Here is a 26,187-nt window from a genome sequence, read left to right as displayed (position 1 = left end):
CCTGGGTCTCGTCTCTAGGCTGCGGAGGCGTAGGAGGGCCAACCTGGAATGAGGGTGCTGGCCACCGAAGGGACACTATCCAGACCACATTCTCCGGGCCGACACGCCCTCCATTCTGCCCAGGCCTTCTTTCTCATGGTCACCATTGTCGACTCGCCCACCCTGGGAGCTCTCCCGCAGTCCTGGATAGTGGGGCGGACCGCTGTGGGTACCCGAGGAGAGGCTGGCGCCTTTAAGAAGGGGCGGGTTCGTGCTCTCCATTCAGGCCCTTCGGCCTGGCCATTGATGAACCTGCAGGCAGAGCGGGCCCCCCGAACCGCGCCAGCCCAGCGGGCCAAGACCAAGTAGAGAGGAATCCGTCCGGGCCCCCAGCAGCCCACGAAGTGAGGTCTTCAGGGAGAGATGTCTGCACTGACAAGCCCCTCCAGGAACCTTGCAGGGCAGACAGGACAGCCTTAGGAGTGAACTTGGATAAGTCAGAAATTTTGTTCACATTGAGATGGTGCAGAGGAGAGGAGTCAAACCTGAGTTGAACTCTACCTCTGCCCTTTGAGCTTCCATTATCTACTCTGTAAAATGGAGGTGGTGCTGCCTACTTCCTAGCTAGGTGACCAGCAAGAGTTGCCCCCTCCAACACAGGTCACTGAGCATGGGGTGAGCAAGCACCTCTGGGAGGGCAAGAGGAACAAGGGAGTGGTTATCCCCAAGAGGCTTTGGCTGCCTCAGTTGGAGGTGTGATCTGAACGCCCCCAAACACGCCATCCCCACTTGGAACAAATCTCTTCCCTCCCAGCCATCCTGCTCCATCTAGGGGGCCAGTGGTTGAGAAGCAACATAAAACCTTTCAGTTCTAAGAACTTTGGAAGAGGTCTGGCAGTGGGGGCAGTGCTGTTAGGCTGGTGTAGATCTGAGCGTTTGTGGGGGTCTCAGAGGCAGAGTTTGCCATTAGCTGCTTCTTTCTACTCTTCTCTCACTCTAGAGGGTGTGAATGATGGCAGGCAAGAGATGGTGATGCAATTTAGTTGAATGATTCTAATTAATCGAGGTTTAATGCATACACTTCTTATCGTGAAAATCTGTCTAAAGTTTCTAACCCCCGCTCCCTATTTAGTGGGTCTCCTAGGGAGAGACCTTGCACTCACACTCAAGGGCAGGCTGACATTCCTTGGAGGTGTTGGAGGTATGACCCCTATCGAGGTGGAACCTGGGCCCCGCCCCACCCCCAGAGCTGAGCATTTGGTTTCAAGCTGATTTGCACCCACTAAGGGCATCTGTGCTGTTTCTCATGTAATCTGCACAACAACTCTGTGGGTTTCGTACTATTATTATCCCCATTTTACAGAGAAGGAAGGAGATTCAGGGAGGTGAAATGACCAAAATCACTCAACCAACAAGCCAGGCCTCCAAACTACTCTCTGACAAGAGCCTGCTTCTTACCTCTTGCTCTGTCTACCCATCCTGGGTTGCAGGAAATTGGGGGTTTAAGGGCCTCAGACCTCCTGGCTGCTATCTTCATGGGGTTCTGGTCCAGTCTTGGAGACTGCCACGCTTTCTGCTCCTGACTGTCCACGTGGAACTGGAGGGGTTGTGGCAGCTTTGGAGTCTGGGAAGGTTTCTCTTCCCCCTTCACCTGGTTGGGTCTGTTTTTATCTCTGTGCTCTGTCCCAGAGGAGAGCAGGTGTGACTCCTCAACATCTAGAGGAGGATGCAGCCACACCTGTTTAAGCAGAGTGAGGCAGGGCATCTGTGTGTGGGAGTACAGCATTTTTTGGCTCCTCTGAGTTAAGTAGTGTTTGGGCCCCATTCTCCAGTACTTCTGACCCTCTGTGTATAATAGTACCCACCCGGGTCTTATGGTGGGTATAACACCTGGCTGGAGGCTCACGGACTGGTGGAGAAGACAGGCCAAAGCAGTGTGGTGTTGTGGAGGGGCAGGGGGGCAAGTGGAAGCAGGGACAGGGTAAAGGGGCCTCACCAAGGCCTCCAAGGCCTCTGTGGGCTCCAGGCCTGCCAACTATTGGAGCAGAGGAGTGGGAGCAGGTGTGGCAATGGCAAGCTGAGTGCTGAGACTCTGAGCTGAGGACAAGCAGGAGCTGGAGGAAGAAAATATATTAGAACACGGATGTGGTGAGTTTGAGTGACTGGAGATCAGCCAGGCAGGGAGTTCAATTGCTCGGAGAAAGGCTCAGGAAAACTTTATAAGCATCTATGGTACCTAGAGTTCTGGGATACTCAGAACTGAGGGGAAGCATGGTAGATGTGTCATGAAAAAGCCAGAAGGCAAACTAGTAGACTGAGTAGTGGGAGTTGAGGGGGACATCCTGCAGGTTTAGGCCAGGGAGGTCTGGGATAGGTATGAATCAGGGCCAAGGTGAGATCCATGACACTGGAAGAGAGAGAGAGACTGTGAGGTTCAAGCCAAGGCTGAAAAGGCGGTGACTCTGCTTTACAATCCCAGGACGGCTGGGAAGGTACTGCTAGAGCCATAACAGCTTTCTCTCTACCTACAGAGCCAGCCCAGGAACTGTCCAGCACCAGGTGCTCCTGAAGGCAGATGGGCTTTCCTCCTAAGCCCCCAGGCCCTGGTGGAGCTTATTGTTCTGGGCCTCACTCCCTGTTTATCTGACGTCCACTTTCTATAGGATTCCCCTGCTCTCTAGCCTGTTAGAGAACCCCTTTCTCTGAGAGTGGGCATCTCCATTCCTGAGTCAGGGTCCAGGTAACCCCACTGTGCTCTAGGAGGGAGAGCTCTCCAGGGCCTATTAGGATTAGTGTCTGCTACAGAAAGGGGTAGATCTGAACTTGGCTCCATATTCCCCTCCCATCCATCTGTGACCCTGGACCCGCCAGCATGGCTCCTGATACAGTGGGAGCCCAGCACAAATCCAGACTAATGGGCCAGTTGCCTCCCTTGCCAAAACTCCATTTCCTCATCTGTACAATGGGAGAATCCTCTCCTCCTGGCAGGGAAGATGTGAGGAGAAAGGAGTTTTAAATAGGGTCGTAGCCCAATTAGATGTGGGTTCTAGAAAGATAACCTTGGTCACACTGCGGAACTTTCATTTGTCAGGGGTTGAGAGGACAGTGGGAAGCAGGAGCCGGCCTCTGTGGACATCTGCCCAGAGCAGTAGGAGGAAAAGAGAAAATGGATGCAAGACATTTAAGAACTAGAAGCAAAAGAACTTTATTTTTTAAACAAATAACTCCTTTAATCCTCATGACAGTCCTCTGATAACAGTCAGTGCTGGTATTACCCTCCATTTTTAACAGATGAGGAAACTGAAGCCCTAAGAGGCTGAAACACTTACCTGCAATGACACAGCTATGAAGCAGGAGAGTTGAGATTCAAACCCTGGTCATCTGGAGCCATATTTCAGGCTTTTAACCACTCCACTGTCTCCATGTGTCAAATGACCAGATGTGGAGGTAGGGAGACAAACTGGAGGTTTGCACATCCCAGAGCCAGCAGAGCTTGTCCAGATTTGGAGAGTCAGTGAAAGCTAAGGGGCTCAGCAGAAGGGCTTCCACTTCCCACGGTGACAGAGGTTGGGGTCGTATGAAAGGCATGAGGAGGGCGCACTGAGCACAGAGCTCCTCTACCAACTTTTAACAGCTGCCTCCCAGTAGTGCTTCTTGGCAAAGGCCTTGGATCATGAAGCAATCTGTGTGAGAGAACAGGATAGTCCCAGTTTATAGCTATGGAAACTGATGTTCAGAAAAGCCAGAACTACCTGAATGCCCCCTCCTCACTCACCCATACAGCAGAGTCCCAAGAGCTCTTAATCTGCACCTGTCCCTGTCACTAGTCAGAGTGACGTCCTCCCACACCCACTCTTCAGCAAAGTTCCAGCAAGTTCAAAGGTGTTAAGACCAGAATCATGCCACTTCTGTCTTTTAGTAGGGTCGTGGGGTAAGCACAGATATTCTAGGTAGGAAGGGTTGGGGAATTCCAGCCACATCTCATTCTTATAGGAGACCTTGGTTCAGAGCCTGCCCTGTGGGGACACTTCTGGGGGTTGGGTAGGATAAGGTGGGGAGTAGACTCGAGAATCAATCTCCAGGTACCCACGAATGAAACAGAATGTGCCCTGTGTTCTCTGTGCCTCCATCTGCAGGGAAGAGGGATTCAGGCCGCTAGCAGGCAGAAGGCACTCCTGGCTGAGGGAATGGCCTGCCCAAAGGTTGTCTGTGTTCTGCAGGGGAAAGGTTGCAGAGAAGGGGCTGGAGGGGACAGTCCCACAGAGACCAGGAGTGCAGCTGGAAAAACAGCAGGATGGAGGATGAAAAGAGCCTTCCTTGTCAAGTGTGGGGCTTAATGGTCCAGGCTAGGTCAGTGGTCCTGAGAAGCCCAGAGGACAGGATATCAGTGGGCATAGTTAGGGCTAGCTTCCCGAGGGGCAGGGAAGACCTATGTGAGGCCTTGTTTCCTCTTCCTGTATTGGGAGCCCAAAGAAGAGGCCTCAGTTTCCCCATCGTGAATAGTTCATGGGTAGGGACACCCTATCCCAGGACAATACATCCTTACTTCTGACCCTCACCACCCCTTCCTGCACTTGGTTGTGTTGCCTTTCTGAGCAGGGAACTGAGTGAGATGCAGGAGAAGGGAGGCTGGGGGTGGTGGGTGGGGGGCGGGGATAGGTCTTCGTGGTGGAAGATGCTGCCCAAGTCTTGCCCAGGGGTAACCCCGTGAGGCAGCCTTTCAGGTTGCTGCTGGGGAGCTAGTTTGCATTGCTAGATTTCCTTCCTTTCCCTGAGGGTCTGTTGTCTGTGGTGGGGAGGCTGGCTACATCTGGGGCTCCCAGAAAACACTGATGCAGGATTCCCTGCAGATATGAGCCAGGCAGTTACCCACCCTCACCATCGCCCTCTGCATGGTGTATTGATTGGTCGTGCACCCATTAGCAGGGGCAGCTAGACTGCCTCATCAATATTTTAAGGAATGACCTGGCCGTAGGATCCGGAACTGCTTGGTGCTGTGGGGCTGACGACTGACCGTTTTTTTTCTTTTCCAATCGTCAGAGCTATTTTTACCACCGGAAGGCCAGCCGCCCCCTCTCCCAGGCCTCTAACCTGGTGGGGATGGGGGAGGGTCTCCTGTCTGGGTTCCTGGCCCAGGATTAGGAAAGGCCTTAGCTTGGAAAGGTGACAGGCAGGGAGGGACTTCCCCTGCCTCCCCCTTCCTGAAGCCCATCCCATCCTATTGCTGTTCTGGCAAGATGGGAACAAAAAACATTTTTCCAGGAGAAGAAGCCAGACAGCCCAGCTGAGTCTCAAAAAACCCCTAGGTGATGATTGAGGGAGGGTGATTCTTCCACCCATGGCCCCTGGGGAGCCAGCACCTGCTCCCCAGACCCGGTGGGCTCCCATTGTCTCCAGGCCCAATCCTCAGAGAAGCCTATAAAAGTGAGAAGTGGCCCCCTGCCTGCTCCTGGTCCCAGTAGAAAGACAGGGGGTCCCAGTCTTCAGTGTCCAAGGCCATCACAGTCAGGGACCCCTAGAGATCACTGTTCCAGCACCCCATTTTACTGATGGGACACCAGGGCCTGGGAAGACCCAAGGCCTGGCCCGAGACAGAGCCCAGATCTCCCCACGTCCTATCCCACACTGTCCCACCCTTACTCACAGGTCTCTTCTGGTTTCCTCGGGCCATAGGAGGAGGCAATGGGCTCCTGCCCGCAGAAGCAAAAAGACCACAGGGACCATGGAAACTCAGAGAGGAAGGGCCTGTGAGGTAGGAAGCCTTCCTGGAGAAAAAGAGTCTTTTACAGTCTTAAAGGCCAAGTAGAATTTGAATAGTCAGCCGAGTAAGGAAAGCAGCGTCTGTAGGAGAGTGACACAGGCAAACACAGGTGGGAATTCCAAGGAGCCACTGAAGGAGGGACAGCCCAGGCAGGCTGGATTCAATACATAAACCTGCCAGGTCACCCCCAACAGTGGGGGGCCAGGTGAGTTTGTCTACTCAGCTTCTGCTACCTCTGGGTTCCCCTCCCCGTGAGGCCCTGCTTTTCCCACATCTGGGTCTGGTCACCTGCAGAATGGCAGAGGGCTTTGTCTGATTGATGGGTTGTCACACCGGCTGGTCCCTAGAGAGGGCTGGAAATGCCTTCTGGCTCCACCCAGAGGTTAGGGGAGCCCCAGACTGCCCATGGTTGCACATGGATTATAGCATTTCAGAGACTGCCTCTTCCTTCTGGGGGATGGAGAGGGAACTTGTCCCAATTTTTGAAGCAAGGAAACTGAGGCTCAGAGATGAGAGTTATGGTCAACATCACTCACCAAGAGAGCGGTGGGGTCAGAGCTTGAGCCCGGGTCAGCCGAAGTCCCTACACTTGGTCTCATCCTCAGTTCTAGCCTACAGTACATCCTTGCCCTGGCTGGGGCCAAGCCCTCTTCCATGTGACCTGCAGCCTCACCTTTGCAGAGAGCCATGTCTGGGCCTCAGTCTCCCCATCTGTAATTAAGTATGGGGCTCCTTGTTGACCCTGTTGCTTGTGACTTTGACCTCTGGCTACTCATCCCCCTCCACTTCTGTGTAGCCCCAGCTGGACCCAGGGGACACTGAAGGCTGCTGTGCTGGGCATCAGGCCCTTAGGCTCCTGGTCAGCCAGCAAAAATGGTAGGGGAGGTCAAGGCAGGATCAACCTCCCAGTGCCTCCCAGTCTAGTCCCTGTCTAGCACATGGCCACAGCCACCAGACCCTTGGCAGATTCCTCTCTGAGTGCCTCCCCTACCTCCATTGAGAGCAAGCTGGGGCCCACATGTGAGAGCCTCTCCCCAGGGCCCTGTCCACTCCACCCCTTCTCTGTGCCAGGAATATTGTTAGCTAGCAGGATGAGCGGGGAAGGACAGGGAATGCCTGAGGATGGGGTACTGGGACTGACTTTCCGTCCCCACGTGCCCCATGTGGGAACAAAATTGTGTCAAATAGGTGTTCGCACTTGGTACTGGCTCTAGTGCTAGCCCTTCCTAAACTGCCATGTCACTCAGTCTGACCCTCCTGGTGGTCTCAGTGGTACAAGGGGGAAAGTGGCCACTGTGGGGAGCACTACCCTGCTGGGTAAATGAATAGGCTTGGAGCACGGGGACAGGCCCTCAGGGGCTTAGCTGTAGGGCTTTTTCCCCATTCCCACCCAAAAAAATGTTCCCCTCCACAAGGCCTCCACTCTCTACCTTCCCTGGAGGCCTTGGCGGTGGTGACAGGTGCATTTCTGCCTCCACTTCCATTCCCGACAAATGACTCAGGCCTTCCTTTCCCCCTCGAGGAGTACCTATGCCAAATTGGCGAGACACATGGAAACAGATACCTGAAGTGCCCTGCAATTGCACCTTGCTAGTGGGATATACAGGAAGGGACTGTGGGAGCTCAGAGGAGACAGTCATGCCACCTGACAGTGGAAGCGGGGGGAGGTTAGGGAAGGCTTTCTGGAGGAAGTGGCCACTGAATTAATTATTGAAGAATTAAGAGTTAGGCAGATGACGAAAGAAGAAAGAGTAGAGCAAGGAAAAGGCCAAGCATGAGCCAAGCTTGTAAGTACCTCAGCAACTATTCTCCCCAACCCGTCTCCCATGTCCTGATAAGTCTGCCTCCAAGGTATTGCTCAGACATGCAGGAAAGGCACTCTTTACCCACTTCATCTCAGGAAGCCCACTGCAGGCCCCTCCTTCTCCAGGAACCCCCACCCACCCCGCCCCAGCTCCCTGCTGCTCTCTCTCCCAATACCAGCAGAGTCTAAGGAGACCTGCTGGTTTAGAAAACTGTCCTCTGTGCTAAGTGCTCTCATCAAGTAGTTTATTTTCTCCCTGAAGTTGTCCTGTGGTTATTGACTGCAGATCGATGGCTGAGGTTGCCCCAAGGTGAGAGGGAATTCCCACGGTGCCCTATGGCCCAGAGCCCCACAGATGATCTCACAGAAGTGGAACAGCTATTTTTGCCTAATGTTTAATTACAGAGTTTAGATCCCAGAGGAGGGAGGAGATGGTGCTCCTAGGAGTTGCAAGGGCTAAGCCAGGAAATGTGGAATTCTGGGAGAGCAGCTGAGGGCATGACCCTCCACCTCTGTTCCCCTAATACTGGGCTGGCCCCCTCACACAGGCTCCCCAAGGCAGGGCAGAATCACGTCACCCCTTTATTCTCCGTTGGTAATTTCACCCTAGCCTTGGAATGTGCATAAGCACAGTGCACTTGGCCTGTACCGCAGGGATGATTGCCACATTGGGGGATGAGGGGGCAAGGCTCCCAAATAGCTGGACATACACCAGGTAGTTTGGCAGTCCAGAGTGATGGGGGGCTGGGAATAAGGAGGAGGAAGCTGGGGTGAAGAGACAGCTGGCATTCCTGGATTGGGGCCTCTTCAAGAAGGTCAGATTCAGATGGGTGCTCTGGAGAGAACAAGATTCCAGGAAGTAGAAACACAGGTACAGCATGCAGGCCACTATGCTAGAAAGAAGTCTGAGGAGGCAGCACCTTCAATGCCAGTATGAAAAGCTAGTTATACATGAACCACACTAGGAGGTGACCCCCCAAGTCCTGGAGTCAGAGTGAGAATCCCAGGCCTGTCACTAACAAGCTGTGTGTCCTTAAGCCCCATATAAGGGCTTAGGCAGTGACAGCTGTGACGTGCGTGCCCAGTATGCCAAACATATTCATGTATTCATTCATTCATTCAGTATTTACAAGGTACCTGCCATGTGCCCAGAACTGGGGACAGAGACATTTATAAGGCTGTTAAAATACCTGCCTTGTGAAGCTCGCATTCTCAGAGGAAGAGTAAGGGGGAGGATAGGGGGCAACACAACCAAGCACGTGCATAAATGTTATGTCAAATGCAGGTAAGCACTATGGAGTAAAGTAAGCAGGCAAAGGGCAGTAGACGCCAGCACTTGGTGGAGCAGGAGCATTTCTTATTCCCAGGTAGAGTGGTGGTCATGGAAGGCTGTATTTGAGCAGAAACCAGAAGGAGGTGAAGGAGTGTGGAGGAAAGAATATTCCAGGCAAGTGCGAGAGAAATTGCAAGTGGAAAGGTCCTGAGGTGGGAATATGACTGGCATGCTTTTGCAATGACAAGGAGACAGGTGCGGCCAGAGCAGAATGAGCAAGGAGAGGAGGGCAGGAGGTAAGCTTAGAGAAGTAAATAGAAGCAGATCATATGAGGCCTTCGGAGCCAGGGGTAGGACTTTGGCTTTTACTGAGTGGAATAGAATCCACTGCAGGATTTTGAACAGAGGAGGGACCTGATCTGTCTATGTTTTAGAAATGATGACTAGGTTCCTGGGGGCGGGGTGGGGGGTGGTCACCAGTGAAGAGCCTGCTAAAGTACTGCCTATAAGAGAAGAGGTTATGTGGGTCTCTGGACAGCAACCTGGATGCCAAGGAATGGAGAAGGGCTTGGGTGCTTGGCATATTGCAAAAGTAGAGCCCAGAGGATTGCACTGTGACTTCTTCCTGTCCAGAGGAAGAAGGGGGACCCTCAGAAGAGGCTACGTAGGGGAGTGAGGTAACTGGAGGTTCATAGAGACCCCACTTCAGGGCACCAGTCATCCTAGCATCCTTTGGCAGCCCCTGGAATGAACTTGGGGTCCCTGAGACAGCTGTTTAAAGAGAAAGTGAATGGAGGGCTCCCCTCCTGCAGACACAGCCTCTTGCCTCCCTGGTGGTCCTTCTCTTCATACCTTGGCGCTGCTCAGAACAGCTGCACGTTGTAGGACCCACCCCCTCCCCGCAGCACAGAGGCATACACAGCCCCAGGGAGCCCTGGGGGAATGGGATCTGATACAGGACAAGCGGTCACTACTGTCAGAGGTCACAAAGTCACCTGGATCTCTTTTCGCCTGCAGCCACAGAGGGCTGCAATGGGAAGGGAACCATGAATGGTGCCGCCCCCGGCCCCTCCGCTGCTGCTGCCCCGGTCCCGGACTGGCGGCAGTTTTGCGAGCTGCATGCACAGGCGGCTGCGGTGGACTTCGCGCACAAATTCTGCCGCTTCCTGCGGGACAACCCGGCCCACGACACACCGGACGCCGGGGCCTCATTCTCCCGCCACTTCGTTGCCAACTTCCTGGACATCTTCAGTGAGGAGGTGCACCGCGTGCTGATGGCGGGGGCCACGGAGCACCCTGACACCATGGAGCCCGAGCCAGCGGCACTCAAGGCGGCATCGTGTGGCCACTCGCGGAGCTCCGAGGACGTGTCAGTGCACGCGGGTGCTAAGGCCCGGGTTCGCAAGGGCTTCTCACTGCGCAACATGAGCCTGTGCGTGGTGGACGGTGTGCGCGACATGTGGCATCGGCGTGCCTCTCCTGAGCCTGATGCCACCCCACGAGCCACCGAGTCCCCGGCCGAGCCGCGCGACAAATGGACACGGCGCCTCCGGCTGTCGCGGACACTGGCGGCCAAGGTGGAGCTAGTGGACATCCAGCGTGAGGGCGCGCTGCGCTTCATGGTGGCCGATGATGCTGCCGCGGGCCCAGGTGGCACCGCTCAGTGGCAAAAGTGCCGCCTGCTCCTGCGCCGAGCCGTAGCGGGTGAGCGCTTCCGCCTCGAGTTCTTCGTGCCACCCAAGGTGAGCGCCAACTCCCACCTGAGGGACAGTAGAGGGATGTGGGCACAGCAAGGTTGCCAAGGACTGGCCTTGGGGACCACACTGCCTAGTCTGGTTGGCAGGATGGAGTATTGAGTGTCAGGAACCTGGGATGTGGTCCTGCTTTGCCTGTCTGACAAGTCACCCCTCAAGCCCGCTCTCTCCACCTGTGAGGTGTCAGAAGGGCTTTCTGGGTAGGGACAGGTTCTGGGGTGCTATTCTTTCCCATGCCAGCATACCTCACTGCCTGCCTCCTCTCTTCCTCACCTGGGGCCCCTGGTGGCTGGAGCCATACAGAGAGGAGCCTGTGGGGATGAGGGCTAGAAGTGACAGTGACAGTGTCACACTCTAAGTCTGTGGGAATCTGAATCCCTAGCTCAGCTGTCAGGCTACGGCTCAGCCCCTGCCCAGATGACCCTTTCTGGCCTGGGTTTCAAAAGATAAGCTCCTAGCTGTCACCAGCAATGCTGTTCCTTTGAGTGGACCTTCTCCTCCCCCCTCCTCGGGCTCACCATCAGAATCCTGGGGGTAGCTTTGGGTCTCCTCCGGGGTGGCAAACTCACCTTGTTTGGAAAGTAGTAATAACTGGAACAATAGTGCCCCCTCTCTGAGAGCCCACCATGCATCCATCTCTAAGCCTGGTGGGCGGCCTCATCTCCCTGGACCCTAGCAAGGTGAGCTTCGTGATCTCTGTCACAGAAGAGAAAACAAAGGAATACTCAGAGGGGGTGTATCCTGCCCAAAGTCACAGTTTGTGGGTGACAGAGCTGGGCTAATTATACCCGCCATGCTGGGAGTCCCAGGAATGAAAGGAGCATGGAGGTGGGAGCTCCTTGTGTACTGGGAGATTCGGAAAAGTGGGAGGTTGTGATGGTGCAGCAGCCGACAGCACCCCTAAGAGCCACCCAGAGTCCCCACCCACCTCTAGGCACACCCTGTCCTCAGTGCCTTATTCAACCTGAGTCTTTCACCTCTGTCCCCATCTCCCAGTCTGTCAGAACTCTGGGTTCCATTGGAGGGGCAGGGTGTGGGCTTCCCAGGGACATACTATCTGAAGCGCTTTCTCCCCAAGTCCTGAGACCCACAAACTGCCCAGGCGCCTACCATTAGTTCTCAGAGAGAAATCATTAGGCCACTAAGCCTAACTATACCCCTTGTCAGTCAGGAAGACCAAAGCCCAGTGAGGGATGAGAAGTGAGGTGGGGCTTGCCCAGGGTCACCCAAAGGACAGGGGCAGAGGCCCAGGGCTTCTAGGGCTCCAGGCCCTGAGTGGCAATCACAGCTGCCCGGCTGTAAATAGAGGCGTGAGGCTGCCCTTGGGGGAGGAGATGTAGCAGCTGGTGGCTTCTTGGTTATCCTGTTGTCCCTTCAGCCCACCATTCACTGCTGGCAGAGGGCAGGATTCCTGAGGGGTTACTTCCCCGACCTCTGAGGAAGGCAAGTGGGTTCCTACCTTCTGATCTGGCCTCCAACCCTTCTTCATTCATGCAAATAGTTGGGAATTCAGCAGTGAGCCTGTGGGAAGGTGGATCAGACCACAGTAAGGGCTCAAGTCCAGTTTCCTAAATGTATTGTATCCCAGGGAGACCCTGCTGATACGCCCACTGCCTTTTAGTCTTGAGACCTAGCTGCACCGCTGGAACAGACAAGAGCTTGAGATCTGCAAGCTCAGGAACTATTTCCTGGGATCCTCAGACTTCCCTCTCACACTGCCCCATGAGTCAAGTCTCTAGCCTCCATTCCCCTCAGAGCCCAGGGCCAGGCAAGCCCTGGGGACCCAGGGAGCAATGAGGCTTGCCCCCTGCCATTGTGGGGGCCACTAGGAAACTGGTATTTGCAGGACTGGGTGATAAACCTCAATGGGTGAGCACTGGGTACTCTGGGGACCCCAGCCAGGGGAATCTCAGAGTGCATAAGTGTTCACCAAGCAGCAGGGACCCAGGACGGGCATTTCTGGAGGCACAAGCTGAGTGAGTGAAGGCTCTGTCCAGGAAGTGGAAACAGTGAGGTGTGACTGGAGCAGGGCGAAAGGCAGCTGGGCCAAGACAGACAGTCCTCAAACACTCGGTGGAGGAATTGGCACCTCCAGCCCATGGAAGCCCAACCCAAGTCACCAGTCCACGCCTTCACTACAGACCTCCGCTCCACCCACTGTAGGACCGTGGACCCCCCACCCCAGTGGCTGGTGAGATGGCCTGCCATGGTCAGCCAAGTTTCTCCATCGAGGTTCCAAGCCCAGCCCTGCACCCACTGGATGGCAGCCAGCACTGCCAGGAATTCCCATCCGCCTGCCCACTCAACTTGTGGCCCTTCCTTTTCCTCCTGAGAAAGTCCCTGTCCCAGAGCCCAAACCCTGCCAGGAATCTCAGTCCCAAACCAGCCCCAGGGGACTTCAGGTCATGGCCAGGAACTTTGGGGCAGAGTGGGGAGGGCCAGCCACGAGTGGCCCTCCCTAAGATTCCTGCCTTGGTTCAAACCCACACTGGTCCTTTTTCCTCCACCTGGAGACAAAGCCTTGCCCAGCTCCAGAAGCCCTGAGTCAGGGGCTCCAGAGCCATACTCTGAAAATGCTAGTCTGAAGAAGGAGACCAGCATTTTTTTTTAATGAACTAGAATAAAATAGAAAATATCACGGTCCATCACACACAGTCAGGGTAAATATTGCTTGGTGAAACATTGTTTCAGAGCTATTTTTACCTATATGTGTACTAAGTCACAATGTCCAGTGTATTTCTTACTATGGGTCAAGGTCAAAATGCGAAGCCCACAAATCTGATGAGTGCACTGAGCAGAAGGGCAATCCAGGTGGAGTTCACCCTGCAGGGCTCAGAGGTGGGAGACTCAGGTGTCAGTCCCAGCTCTGTCCCTGACTTGCTGTGTGACTATATGGGAGGTCCCTTTGTTTCCCAGAGACCCCCTCAACTTACCCATCTGTGATATGGGGATGGGAACACCTCTGCCAGGGCTGCCATGGCATCCTAAACTGAGGGCTACTGTGATATCTGGGAAAGGGAGAGGGTAGAGAAGGTTTCAGGAGGCTCTGTGGTGACTCTCGCTGCCTCTTCCTCTGGCCTCCCAGGCTTCCAGGCCCAAGGTCAGCATCCCTCTCTCAGCCATCATTGAGGTCCGCACCACCATGCCCCTGGAGATGCCGGAGAAGGACAACACGTTTGTGCTCAAGGTTAGCCTTACACCTGGCCCTACAGATCCTCTGGCTGCCCCAGGCCACTTCCCTCATGGGTAGCACAGCTTGAGGCCACCATAGGGGGACTAAGGGTAAAGGGCTAGCAGCAGGTCAAGGGGAGGGAGCTCTGGTTGGGAATCCTAGGACCCTACATAAATGTCAAGCACCTAGCTAGGACTTGAATCTAGGCCTGGGCTCTAGAGCCAAGCGCCCCAGATGTCACCCAGCATCTGGGGCCCCTGTTCCCATTTCCTCCTGGGCCTAGGTGAAGCTCTTCTGAGTTTCACTTCCTCCTCCCAACCCCCACTGGAGCCAGCACATACCTACCCCTTGGGCGGGTAAACTGGTAGCCAGCCTGCAGCAGTTATGCAAATGCTCCTGTGGAAGAGCACTGGAGTGTGGGGACCCACCCAGTCCCACGGAGGGCACAAAGGCACTGAGGGTGGGCAGGAAGGCACCCCAGTGTGTCCGGGGGCAGTTCATCCTTTTCCCAGGCCCCACTTCACTGGGGCAGCCTGCTCAGGTTGCTAAGGACACAGCTCCAGGCTGCCAGGGCTGTGCCCTGTCCCTCCTCAGAGAATTAGAGGGTGTTTGTGAGGCCAAGTCCCGTAGGAGGCCTAGCTCCACCCATCCAAAGCTGCATGGAGCCCCATCCTCTTCTCTAGCCTCCTGATTGGGTTTATGCTTTTACTTGCCCCTATTTGTTCAGTCACGAACGCCCTTATTCATTCAGCAAACATTTGCCAACCTCATGCCCTGAGTCACCCCAGGCTGGGGGCTGAGGACATAGCCCCTTCCTGCCTGGCATTCTCTTCTGCTGGGTGAGATAGGTCCAGAGCCTCGCTCCCAACAGCTGGGTGGCAACAGTGCTACTGCTTATGCTCAGGAGCCCTGAGGCAAAGGGACTCACCTGCCAGCCCCACTCTGGGCCTCAGTTTCCCCATCCGTTCAGAGAGGGGTTGATGGTGGTCCCTAAGGACACTCCCAGCTCTGAGATGCTGGGGGTCCAACAACTGCATTGTAACCAAGGCAGGAAGCTGAGAGCACACAGCTTTGGCATCACAGAGACCTGAGTTCAGGTCCCAGTGCTATCACTGAGTGCTAATGGGACTTTAAGCAGATACCTGACCTCTCTGAACCTCGGTCTTCTCATCTGTACAACAGGGAAAGCATATCACCTCCCTCCCAGGGCTGTTGGTAAGAGTTCACCAGATAATGTATATGCGTATTCTGGGCCTGGCCCACAGCGGGGGCTTCCCCTATGGAGGCTGCTTATACCAGGGGATAAGGCAATTGAGCCCCTCAGTGTGCTGGGTCAGCTGGCCCCTTGACTGACTTGAGGGTTGGAGGACCTTTCACTCCATCTCCAGGGTGCCAGCCCACCCTTCCCTGACAAGCATGACCTCCTCTGAGGCTGCATCTCCAGGGACTGAGGTTCCAAGGTCAGCAGGGCTAGACATCATCCCCAGTCATCCTAGTGGTGGGCCCAGGAAGGAGGGGCTGCTGAGAATGTGGGGTACGGCTCCACCCAAGGACCTTGGCCTGAGTTTGGGATGGTGCTTGACAGTGACCCCGTTGTCTTCCCTGCTGCTCACACCAATGAGCCCTCATGGGGGGAGAAGTGGGATGAGCCATTTATCCTGGGGTCTAGAGACCCCTGCTGAGGGTGGAGGAGTTTGGGATACTGACTGCTATCTGGACTCCGGGCCACCTCTTCCCCAGGTGGAGAATGGAGCAGAGTACATCCTGGAGACCATTGACTCACTGCAGAAGCACTCATGGGTGGCTGACATCCAGGGCTGTGTGGACCTGGGGTAAGCGCCCAAGTGGCCCTAGGATGGGTGGACAGGGTCGGGGTAGCTTTCCAGTGCTGAGCTCCAGAAATGGGCTTTTCTCATGGCAATCCTATTCAGGTTGGTGCCAGCCATTCATTCATACTCCCACCCCCACCCCTACTCCCAGCAGGCTCTTCAAAGCTTGCTCTGCAGGGCCAGGGCCTGGGGAACTGGAAGGAAGTTAGATCAAGTCGTGTCCTCACCCCTGGTGAGCCTAAGGCCACTAGGAGGAAGGCAGTGATGGAGTGAGTCCACAGGGCTGAGGAGATAGAAGGGAGGCCCCTAACCCAGCCTGGGGCTCAGAGAAGGCATAGTATGCTGGTAGAGGTGCTCACCATCTCTGAAACTTAAAGAAAGAGTGGGCCTAAGCCAGGCAGAGGGGGCTGGGGGTGGTTAAGGGCAGAGAGAAAAGCCCAGAAAAAGATGTGGAGGTGTGCGTGAGCCTGGGACTTGCAGGGAATGGCAAGGACTTCGGGTAGCTAGAATTAGAGCTGGTGAAGAGGGGACTTCGATGAAAGCCCAGGAAGCTGGTAGGTTGGGGGCAGTGGGGGGCCACAGCTAGTAATAAACAGAGGGTAGCTAGGGTCATGGTATGGGAAGAGCAGCAGGGAGGCTGGCAGCACCATCCAGGAGAGATCCCAACGCCAAGAGTAGGAGGGGCAGGCAGGCCAGCAGCAGAGCATTTGGCAACAGCTCTTCTGGCTAATGGGGTGAGGCAAGCCCTAGCGGGGAGGGGCTGCTGCTTTCTAATTAACAGCTTCGTTTAAGGAAGCACAATTAAAGTTCAGAGTGCCTCCCAGGCCCCCGATCCCCAAACTGGTTATATTCCCTCCCCTGTCATGCTCCCGACCATCTGCTCTGCAAAATATTTCCCTAGACCCTGTGAGGGTGAACTTTGCAATATTTTAGAGCTGGCAAGGTCCCAGCCACCTCGTGTCACAGATGGGCAGACAAAAGCCCAGGGCAGCAAAGAGAGCTGCCCAGGCCCCACCCGCCACTGTGCCCTGCCACCATTTGAGGGACTCTATGAGATCCCAGTAGGAGACCGGCCCTTTGTAGGTTTGTGGTCAGAGGTCATGTGTCCTCAAAGAGGACTGTACCCACCTGGAGACCTCTCTTATATGGCCAGTCACTTACGTGATAGCCACAGAGCAGGATGAGGGTGTGACAGAGGAACATGGAGGCAGAAGGACCCTAGGTGAGCCACTGACTGGTTCTCTGAGCAGCCCATGGTCCAGGTCCCATGGCGGAATATGGTTATGCTTTTTTGTCTTATAGGGACAGCGAGGAAGACACTGAGCACTCCTGTGCTCAGGGAGGCTGTCTGGCCAGCCGAGTGGCCTCTTGTAGCTGTGAGCTCCTCACGGAGGGTAGGTGGGGGCAGAGCTGGCCGGAGTAGTAGATGGCAGGGTTGGAGGGATGGTTGCTCCAAGATGGCCAGACATGTGTCTTACCTGTCACTTCTCCATCAGTGGACCTGCCCCGGCCCCCAGAGACAACAGCAGCTGTGGTGACAGCCCCACATAGCCGGGCTAGAGATGCCATCAGTGAGTCCCTGGTCCATGTCCCACTGGAGACCTTCCTAGAGACCCTGGAATCCTCGGGTGGCAGTGGCAGTGACAGCAATAACACAGGTACAATGGGGGCAGCCTGCTCTCCTAGCCTCTCCTTCCTATTCCCCCAGCCTAGGCCATGGCCACCCATGGCTCCTTCCGAGGCCCTTCCTGAGCCTCAGAAGCCATGACATTTCATCCCACTGGGTCCTCTGCATAGCAGCTCAGATTTCTGGCTTTTGTAGGCCAGTCCGGGAACGTGACCCTTCCCATGGGCTCTGGTTTCAATAGAAAATGCTCACAGAAGGGTTGTGGAGGGTCAGAACCAGGGATTAGGAACAAGGAGATTAGATTTGTTCTCAGGTTTGTTGCTAACCTAGAGAATGAAACTAGGATAGTACTTCCCTCTGTACTTTAGTTGAGCTCATATGCTTAACTAGTGGCTGGGGTCAGTTCCTGGCCTTGTTATAAAATTATCAAAACAGCATTTTACATGTAAAAACGCAACAAGATGTTGCATCTCTTCTCTTATGTATTTGTACCACCCCACCCACCTCACCCACCCCCCATGCCCCTCACACTGTCATCCTCTCCAGGGGAGGAGGGAGCAGAGCCTGAGCCTGAGGGAGTACCAGAGCTGGAGCTCTCTGACTACCCCTGGTTCCATGGGACACTGTCACGGGTCAAGGCAGCTCAGCTGGTGCTGGTGGGCGGGCCCCGGAACCATGGCCTCTTCGTGATCCGCCAGAGTGAGACTCGGCCTGGGGAGTATGTACTGACTTTCAACTTCCAGGGCAAGGCCAAGGTAAGTGCGCAGGGAGGCCCCGGGGCAGAGCAGCCAGCCCTGGGGCAGGGGGCTAAGGTGGCCCTGGCTGTGAGGTCGTACCCATGTCCCAGGAGCAGGTTCCAGGGATGTGGGTGCGGTATGACCTCCCATGCACCAGGCCTCCCCTTGGCCATACTCTTTGAACCACACCTCTCTGCGGAACTGCAGTCTGCCCCAGATGCGGCTTCTCCACTATCTAAATGGGAAAGTCACCTTCTGGTAGCTGAGCACTCAGGAGGCCAGGCCCTTCTGAGGACTTAACTTTGACCCTGCGCATTAGGAATCACATAACACTAGAGCTTCTGAGGGTCTCTACCCAGAGCCACTTCAGTGCAGGGCTGGAGTCAACCAAGGCCCTCCTGCCCCACCCACCCCAGACAGCCCCGCTTCTAACCTCCTCAGATCAATTCACCAACCCGTCCTGGGCCCCAGCCCCGGGCCAGGCCTATATTCAAGTCAAGGAAGGTGGAAGGGAACCATACATAGGTAGGCCCTAGAGGACCAGACAGGAGAGCTTTGCAAGGCCTGGAGGGCCAGAGGAGGTTGCTGACCCTACTGGCCAGAGTAGGAGGGGACTTTGACCTGAGACATGCAGTGGAGGAAGAATTCTTAAAGTAAAGTGGGAAAGGTGATCCAGACAGGGCACAGCAAAGGCGTGACAGTGCACCTAGACAGTGAGATCTCGAGGAAGAGTGTCATGTGCTAATAATGACCTAACGTGCAAAGGAAAATATGACAGAAAGTGAAATGATGTGCGGGGGGAGGCAGTTACAGTGTGACCAGAGTGTGCAGGAACCTCAAATCCGCCCCCAATCATGAGTTTCTGATAAGGAGACAGACCCAGGCCCAGCTCCTCCCATGACATGGTTCCCCTCAGTCCCTGCCAGAGGAGGGGGCACCCCAGGACTCCTGCTCCAGACCTGCACTGGTAGTCAGTGTCCCAACTCCCAGCTGGCCCGGTGCAAGTCCTCCCCTAGCTTGCTACACTTCTCTCCTTGGCAGTGTTGTCACTACTTGGAGGAGGCAGCACATCCCCAGGGACATCTCCTTGGAAAGCAGCCGCCCTTACCAGTTCCTCTGATAACCAGGCACTTAACGCCATCCCTGACAGCCCCAAGTTTACTTCTTGGCCAACACCACCCCAGGCTGCATCCCCGAAGGGCCTGGAGCTGACTCATGCCCAAGCCAGAGGCTAGAACAGTGCCCAGCCCAAGGTGGGAAGGAAGCATTGCGGTGAGGGTGGAAAGCAGGTGTGCGGTAAGCAGGACAGGAGGCTCCTCTCCTTCCTGGGGAAAGATCCAGCCATGAACTCATGCCAGCTGCTGCCCTATCAGAGCAGGTTGACTGCTCAAGGTAAGATAAGTTAGTGGTGGGGTACAGCAGGCCCCCCAGCCTCCTGCTTGTACTCCTCCTCCTGGGAAGGAGGACCTCTGCTCTCCAGGGTAGCTCTTCACTTTCAGATAATAAATGTCTGAAAGGTTTCCCTTAAGACAGAGATGCACCCGGCTTGTTTCAGGTTCTGCCCTGGGCCTCTGCCCCCAAAGGCCCTCTCCAGCTTTGAGACTGTGGTAGGATCCCTCTCTGTAGTTGCTCAGGGGCCGAGGCCCTGCCCTGGGTGCCATTAATGCTCTCCAGGTTTGCTCACACTGTTCTGGCAACTTCTGGCTCTGCTGAGTGGCATATTCATTCATGGAAACGCCCCCGCCGCCGCCACAACCCAGGGCTTCTGTCCTTTATGTAGGTGGCTAGGCCAGCACCCCCTCCTGGGCTTAAGGCTACGTGCGTACCCTAAAACCTTCCTCTCACTTCTCCTCTTGCCACACACCCCAGGGACAGCCACTCTTCCTCCTGTGGGATACATGTTGAACAAAATAGGACTGAAGCCAAAGACCTGTGGCTCACTACCAGACACCACAGACTTGTGGCTCCTCTCCCTGAGGTGTCTGTCCCACGTGGGCCCTGGAGACCCAGGGAGGCACCTGCCTGTTCCCCATGCTCCAGAGGCTCCCCACTACAGTAGCTGAGAGCGTATACAGTCACTCTCAACCAGCCCGGGGTGGTTCCCACCCCCCTGGGCGGTGGCTCTGCCAGGATAGCAGGTAGACCCCTATCCTACTGGGGTGAGAGAATCACACAAATATGAGTTCTCTTTCTAGTTCTGCACCTTGTGACTATGGGTGAGTCACTCCCTCCCCGTGCCTCAGTTTCCCATCTCTAATATGAGAGCTGTAGTCTCTACCTTCTACGGCTTTTGGAGACTAGAGATGGGAGTGTGAGGGGCATGATGTGGGTGCTCCTGGCATGGGGACTAATGCCTACTCCCTTCGGTGCCAGCCTGACTGTTGACCCCTCCATTCCCCACTCCCACCACATGAGTAACCCTCCCCAAAATAAGACTTGTGGTGGAGCCCAGTCTGGCACAACCCCATGTGGCCTCTATGAGACTCGGTCCCACAAAGTGACCCACAAAGGCACTCGCCAGTCCAGGACCCCAACACTGACCATGCGGATCTGTGCCCACAGCACCTTCGCTTGTCCCTGAACGGCCACGGGCAGTGCCACGTACAGCACCTCTGGTTCCAGTCTGTGCTTGATATGCTGCGCCACTTCCACACCCACCCCATCCCATTGGAGTCAGGGGGCTCTGCAGACATCACCCTCCGCAGCTACGTGCGGTCCCAGGGCCCCCCACCTGGTAAGACGCCCCACCTGGTCGGGTGTGATAGCTCAAGAAGACAGACAGGTGGGCAGTGGGGGAAGCGAGTCGCTCTCAAGCGGCCACCCAGCTTAGCTAGCTCTGGTGGAATGCCAGGTCTTGGGCAGCTGTAAGCAATTGGGGCCATCAGGATCCGAGGGAGAGTGGCAGGCCCACAGAGTCCGAGTCCTGGGTGATTCCTGGCAGAGGGGAAGGGGCAGCACCTGGAAGTTCCCTAGATAACAAGTGGAGCTTAGCACAGAGCTGTGAGTGAGAGTGTCCAGCACAGCAGGTTGAGCACCATTTCTGTGCGCACTACCGCCTATACCCGTGACATTAGTTATCCCGGGAGGTGGACTGGAACAGGGAAGGCTGAATTCAGATTCTGCCTCCCTATGAGATCCCAGGCCACCCCATTCTCCCGGGTCTCTGGGCCCTGTCTGACAAGCTCAGGCTGGGGAAAATGAGAATGAGGTGGCTCCGGGCTCAGCACTGATGTGCCGGGTCGCGTTGCAGACCCGGGGCCCTCGCCCAGCGCCGTACCCCCGCCCCCCGCCTGCTGGAACGAGCCGGCGGGCCAGCACTACTTCTCCAGCCTCGCTGCCGCCTCTTGCCCTCCCGCCTCGCCCTCAGAAGCCGGCGGCGCCTCGTCTTCATCCACCTCGTCGTCCTCGGCCGCGTCCCTGCCCACCGCCCCGCGCGCCGTCGCCGAGAGCCTGCTGAGCGCTCGCAGCCGCAGCGGCAGTGCGGAGCGGCTGCTGGAGGTGGCCAACGTCACGGATGAGACTCCCGAGGCCGCACCTGGAGAGGGATCACGTGGCCGCACGCGTGCGGTCGAGAACCAGTACTCCTTCTACTAGCCCGGCGCAGGTGGTGCCAAGGCCCTGGGGCCACCAGGACCTGCTGTGCGACTGCCCACGTGTCCCTTGGTCCAGCAGATCCTGCCGGCCCTAGCTTGGCGCTGGGTGGGAAAAGCGAAGCTCTTCAGTGAAGACATAAATGTTATTAAAGAGCCTGTTTTAGGGACTGCACCTGGCTCTCCTGTCGTCCTTTCTCCTGCCCTGGAGGTGGGCACTGCTCCTTATGGAACTGCGCCACACACAGACCCCTGTTCGAGCCCACCGTGGCTTGGCTCCTGCCCAGCCTCCACCCTGCTCTGTCTTAGGGGGCCCAACTCCCTATTTGCAAGGTGACAACTAGCAGTACTTGAATGAGGCACAAAGATATAGCGCTAGGCCCAAGAGCAGGACTCAGGGAGACTACCCTGAGTCTAGAGAGTAGGGAGGGGGCTTTAGTGGAGCTGTGAGAGAGGGGTTGGGGGAGGAGTGACCTGCGTAGAGGCTTGGGGGCGAGACAGGGTGGCAGAGGGTAGGGGAAAGAGGAGAGGGGAGGAAAATGTACCTGGATGCAGGTACACCGTGAAGAATAGGAAGAGAGCCTGCAAAACCTGCACCTGGCATGCCGGGATGTCGACATGAACCCTGGCTGAGAGAGAGTAAGGTGGTTCTTGGGCAGATCCGTGGGTGGTGGGGCAGGATTCCTGCACATTAGCCCATTGGGGGATTGGACTTGAGAGAGGCTGATTTGACCTAGACTCAAACTTGAAAGTGATTTAGCGGGGCCTCCCTGCCACCCCTACCCCATGCCTCCCTGCAGGTGGAGGCTCAGCTCTAGCACCCTGGAGACACAGCCTGCTGGAAGTCTCAGCACCCCAACCTTCAGGTAGTGCTCCCTCTGGGGAGGATCTTGTTCTTGCTGAGCCAAAGTATACCTGCCCCTCCCCCAACCCAAACTCCGCCTCCATAGGGGGCCACAGACCCATGATTCCCCTGCCCAGGAGTATCCTTGGGGGCCTGTGTCCATGATATGCATTTCAGACCCTATGACAGCTGATCCTCCTGGGACCACAACTGGACACCCCCATGATGCCCACTTCACCCTTATGAGGGTACCAATGCCCTCAGTGGGCTCCCAAGGCTTTGCTGCTCTAGCTACCCAGTCCTGACTCACAAAATGACTGGGAAGTGGCTGAGCATCATTCCTGCTGCCACCACGGAGAAGTGGGGGGTACAAGGCCACTGCCCCAGAAAACGGCCTGTACCTCAGCTTTCAGCATCTCCATCCGTGTGGCTGGAGCCTCTCTGCACTCTTGCCCCTGTGGCCTGGTAGTTTGGAGTCTATGCCAGGCCAAGTGCAAACCCCATCCCACTCGGACAAGAGCGGGTGGGAGGTGTGGGGGTCTGGGGTGAGGCTCCGGCTGGACAGAGGCCAGGGGCTGGTGAGAGCTCTGTTTGTCTCTGCCTCTCAGCTGGATCTCTGAACAGATTCTTCCTCTCCAGCAAGATGGCTGAGCTGCAGACATCACCCCCCAAGCCTGAGGCTTCGTCCTTGCTCCTCAGTGGATTTGCCCCTTGGAAGCATTCAGGTGACCTCAGGGGTGGCATTAGGACTTGAACACAGAACGTGTTGTCCTTCAGGCCGTCATGTCCCTCCCTTCTGACACAGTCAGCTGCCTTGGAGGTCACTTCACCTGCCAAGTGTCCAAAGCAGGAATCTGAGCATGGAAGTAGGCAAGGTACTGACAGCTGTTACTTTGCTAAACTGAGGGCCCAGAGTATAAGAATGTGGGAAAGGGTCTGCGCCCACCCTAAGGGTGGCAGTCAGGCACTGCTCCTGAGGTGTTCCCAGGTTAAAATGAATTCAGAGGAGAACGAAGAGAAGATGACAGCCACCACCTCAGGCTCTCCCAAGGGATGTGGCACTAAGACCCAGCAGCAGGTCAAGTAAAAAGGGGGCTCTCTCCACAGTGTGGCCCCCACAGCAAGACCCTCAGGCTTGTCACTGAAAGTGGTACTTCCAGAAAGCCAGACTCAGTGGGACTTTGGGGAAACCACAGCTGCTGCATAGATAGCAACGACATTTTCAGGGGGGTTCCTTTGCTTCTCAGCAAGCATTTTGGTGCCTGCTCTGTGCCCCACCACGCCCGTGGGGTAGCTGGGTGGGCAGCAAATCAGGTCCATCACAGTGTGATGGGCAGTCACAGAGGGCCCATGCACTGAGGCCATACAGAGGCTGATGGAGGACATTGGGGTGGGGTGGGGTGGGGTGGGGGACTGACTGCAGGTACAAGGGACAGGGAATGGGACATAAGACCAGAAGGGCTGATAGGGCCTTGAGAGTCAGGCCATAATTGAAGGGCATTAGGGAGCCAGAGCCAGTTTGAAATGGGAACTGAGATAGGGTCAGTGTTGAGTTTTGGACAGATCACCCTGGGGCTAGGCAATAAAGAGTGTGTGGGAGGACGGATTGGAAGTCGGGGGAAATGAGGCCTGGGGGCCAGGGAGGCTGCTATAGGTCTGGAGGAGGGCCGATGAGCTGGGCCAGGGCAGAAGATGGGGAGGAGAACAGTGATGGAGAAAAGATCATCCGTAGACTGATGGGAAAGGGAAGTGGGAAAAGATGGGGGAAGAGACTTGAGGCTTGAGGGACAGTAGACCCCTGCTGGATCCACTTGGATAACTCCACGGGAAGGGCTGTGGAGAACATGAAATCCAATCCCACACCTAGGATAGAAGGAAGAGACAGCTTGCTGTCTCCAGCAAGTGACTCCTAAACCAACCACCACTTTGCTGTCAGATCCCCCAGCTCTTTCCTCAGGTAAGAGATGGGGTTAGGTGTCCCCTACCTGAGCCACAGAAGGGTAATTTTGGCTACCCGAAGTCTCTAAGAAGAGCTCAGAGCTGTGGGGAAGTAAGCCACTGCTATTTATACATTCTGTTTGGGTAAGTCCCTCTACCTAGAGGCAGGTCCACAGTGAGGCTAGATCCTGGCCCATGAGCTTGACCAAGGGTGACCTGGTCTCAGAGGGATCCAGGGTAAACCAAGGGTGCAGGATGCCCCTGGGAGGGCACCAGGCCTGACCACATGGAATGGGTTTTCCCTTCCTTAACCCATCAGCCAGACCGAGAAATGGAAAAATGCTGTTTCTTTCTCCCAGACATGAAGCTGAATTTGCTCCAAGGAGGTCATTGCCATGGGAATGGAGGTACTGTGCTACGGGAGGGCAGGGGGTCCATACCTGTGTTTGCCCCATTGAAATGCAGAGCCGGGTACTTTATGGCCCCAAAGGTGAACATTCCTTTAGAGATAGAATTGGTGTACCAGCAATGATTCAAATAAATAGTTTCTTCTGGCAGGTGTTCCTAACTCAGCCAAATTTGAGCCCTTTGGGGATAGAGGTAAAATTTCTGGGATCTAGGGGAATCTTATATGCTTAGTATTAAGAGACTGTAAAGCGGTGCACAAATATAAATTTTGAGTAGTGACTCTCAATCATTCTCCCAAAACCTTTTTAAAAGGGGAAAAGAGGCATCTTGCCAAAACCGACATCCTCCAGGTGGAGAGTTTCTGCAGTGCCCCTGCAAAAGGTTAGGGGTTCTTAATCTCTTTTGAGTTTCAGACCCCTAGGCAGTCTGGCGAGGCCTACGAAACCCCCACTCAGAATAATGTTTTAAAACTCGTGAAGTAAAACGCGTAGATTTGCAAAGGAAACTAATTATACTGAAATTCAGTCGAATGTTAAATATAATAAAAAAAAGTAATTTAAAATATATTTTAACTTGTGGTAGGATAATATATGCACTTCTTTATTAACACTTTAAGTAGCAAGCTCTAGCATGGCTCTAGTTGCCGTAATTTCAAAAAATGATAAGTGTAAATGACACTTCAAAGTTTTTGCAACAACCAAGATGTGATCTGAAAACTCCCTGATTTCTACTCGTGGCAAAGTGACAGGTGCTGCTAATACTGCTGTGATTTCTCCTTCAATGAAAGAAATACAACTTTCAGTTAGAGGTTAATTAAAAAAAAAGATAGAATTTTATTCCCATTCAAGTTCACCGACTTAGTGAATGGTTTATTCATGAACCATCTCAGGACCTCAGGTTAACAACTCTGCTCTAAGGAGTGAAGGCAAATTACATGTATTTGAAATAGAATATTCAGAAATGCCAGGGAGACAATGATGTGATGAGGAATCGGATGCCCACCATCCAAAAGCCTTCAGCTGGTCCTTGATCTGACAGTCAGCTTGCAGCATAAATTAACCTCCCAATCTATTTTAACATGATCAAGAATCCCAATCTTGCAAAACAAATTGGACCAGGACCCAGGTGAGTAGAGGTGAGTAGAGGTTTGTAGTAGAGGTGAGTAGAGATGAGTAGAGGTTTGTGTGATTCTGGAAAATTCTCACTGACCGTATTCCCCCTGTTTTGGACTGGATGGAGAGAACTGATTACAAGAAAAAAAAAAATGAAAGGTTTTATGTCCACAGAGATTTATGCATTATAATTTTAACCTGAAGTTTTATAAGTTGGAAAGATGTTTTGTAACTTAATTAAGATTAAAGTTTGCTGCTGAGGAGCTTTAAAGAACATCATGATATTCACAGAGACAGAAAGTGGATTAGAGGTTACTAGGGGCTCTTGGGAGAAGGATTGGGTAGTTATCGCTTAATAG

At 54.8% G+C, this 26,187-nt stretch overlaps 1 protein-coding gene across 2 annotated transcripts in view; it reads left to right on the top strand.

Annotated features, from left to right (window-relative positions):
* SH2B2 (SH2B adaptor protein 2) overlaps positions 1–21,701 on the top strand; it is a 24,196-nt gene extending 2,495 nt beyond the window's left edge. The window contains exons 2-9 of one of the 2 annotated variants that reach the window (XM_011371580.2): positions 9,835–10,559; positions 13,657–13,758; positions 15,484–15,575; positions 16,875–16,966; positions 17,069–17,230; positions 17,746–17,954; positions 20,499–20,670; positions 21,187–21,701. In XM_011371580.2, coding sequence (XP_011369882.1) covers positions 9,864–10,559; positions 13,657–13,758; positions 15,484–15,575; positions 16,875–16,966; positions 17,069–17,230; positions 17,746–17,954; positions 20,499–20,670; positions 21,187–21,530 — 1,869 coding nt within the window. In that variant the 5' untranslated portion in view covers positions 9,835–9,863 and the 3' untranslated portion in view covers positions 21,531–21,701. Of the gene's footprint in view, positions 1–7,755; positions 10,560–13,656; positions 13,759–15,483; positions 15,576–16,874; positions 16,967–17,068; positions 17,231–17,745; positions 17,955–20,498; positions 20,671–21,186 lie in introns of those variants that run through there. The other variant, XM_011371579.2, reaches the window with a different exon arrangement.
* Positions 21,702–26,187: the final 4,486 nt, after the last annotated feature.

This window comes from Pteropus vampyrus, unplaced genomic scaffold, assembly GCF_000151845.1.
Source record: "Pteropus vampyrus isolate Shadow unplaced genomic scaffold, Pvam_2.0 Scaffold193, whole genome shotgun sequence".
NCBI lineage: Eukaryota > Metazoa > Chordata > Mammalia > Chiroptera > Pteropodidae > Pteropus > Pteropus vampyrus.
The sequence above is the reverse complement of the archived record's forward strand: the minus strand, read 5'-3'. Positions and strand labels throughout refer to the sequence as shown.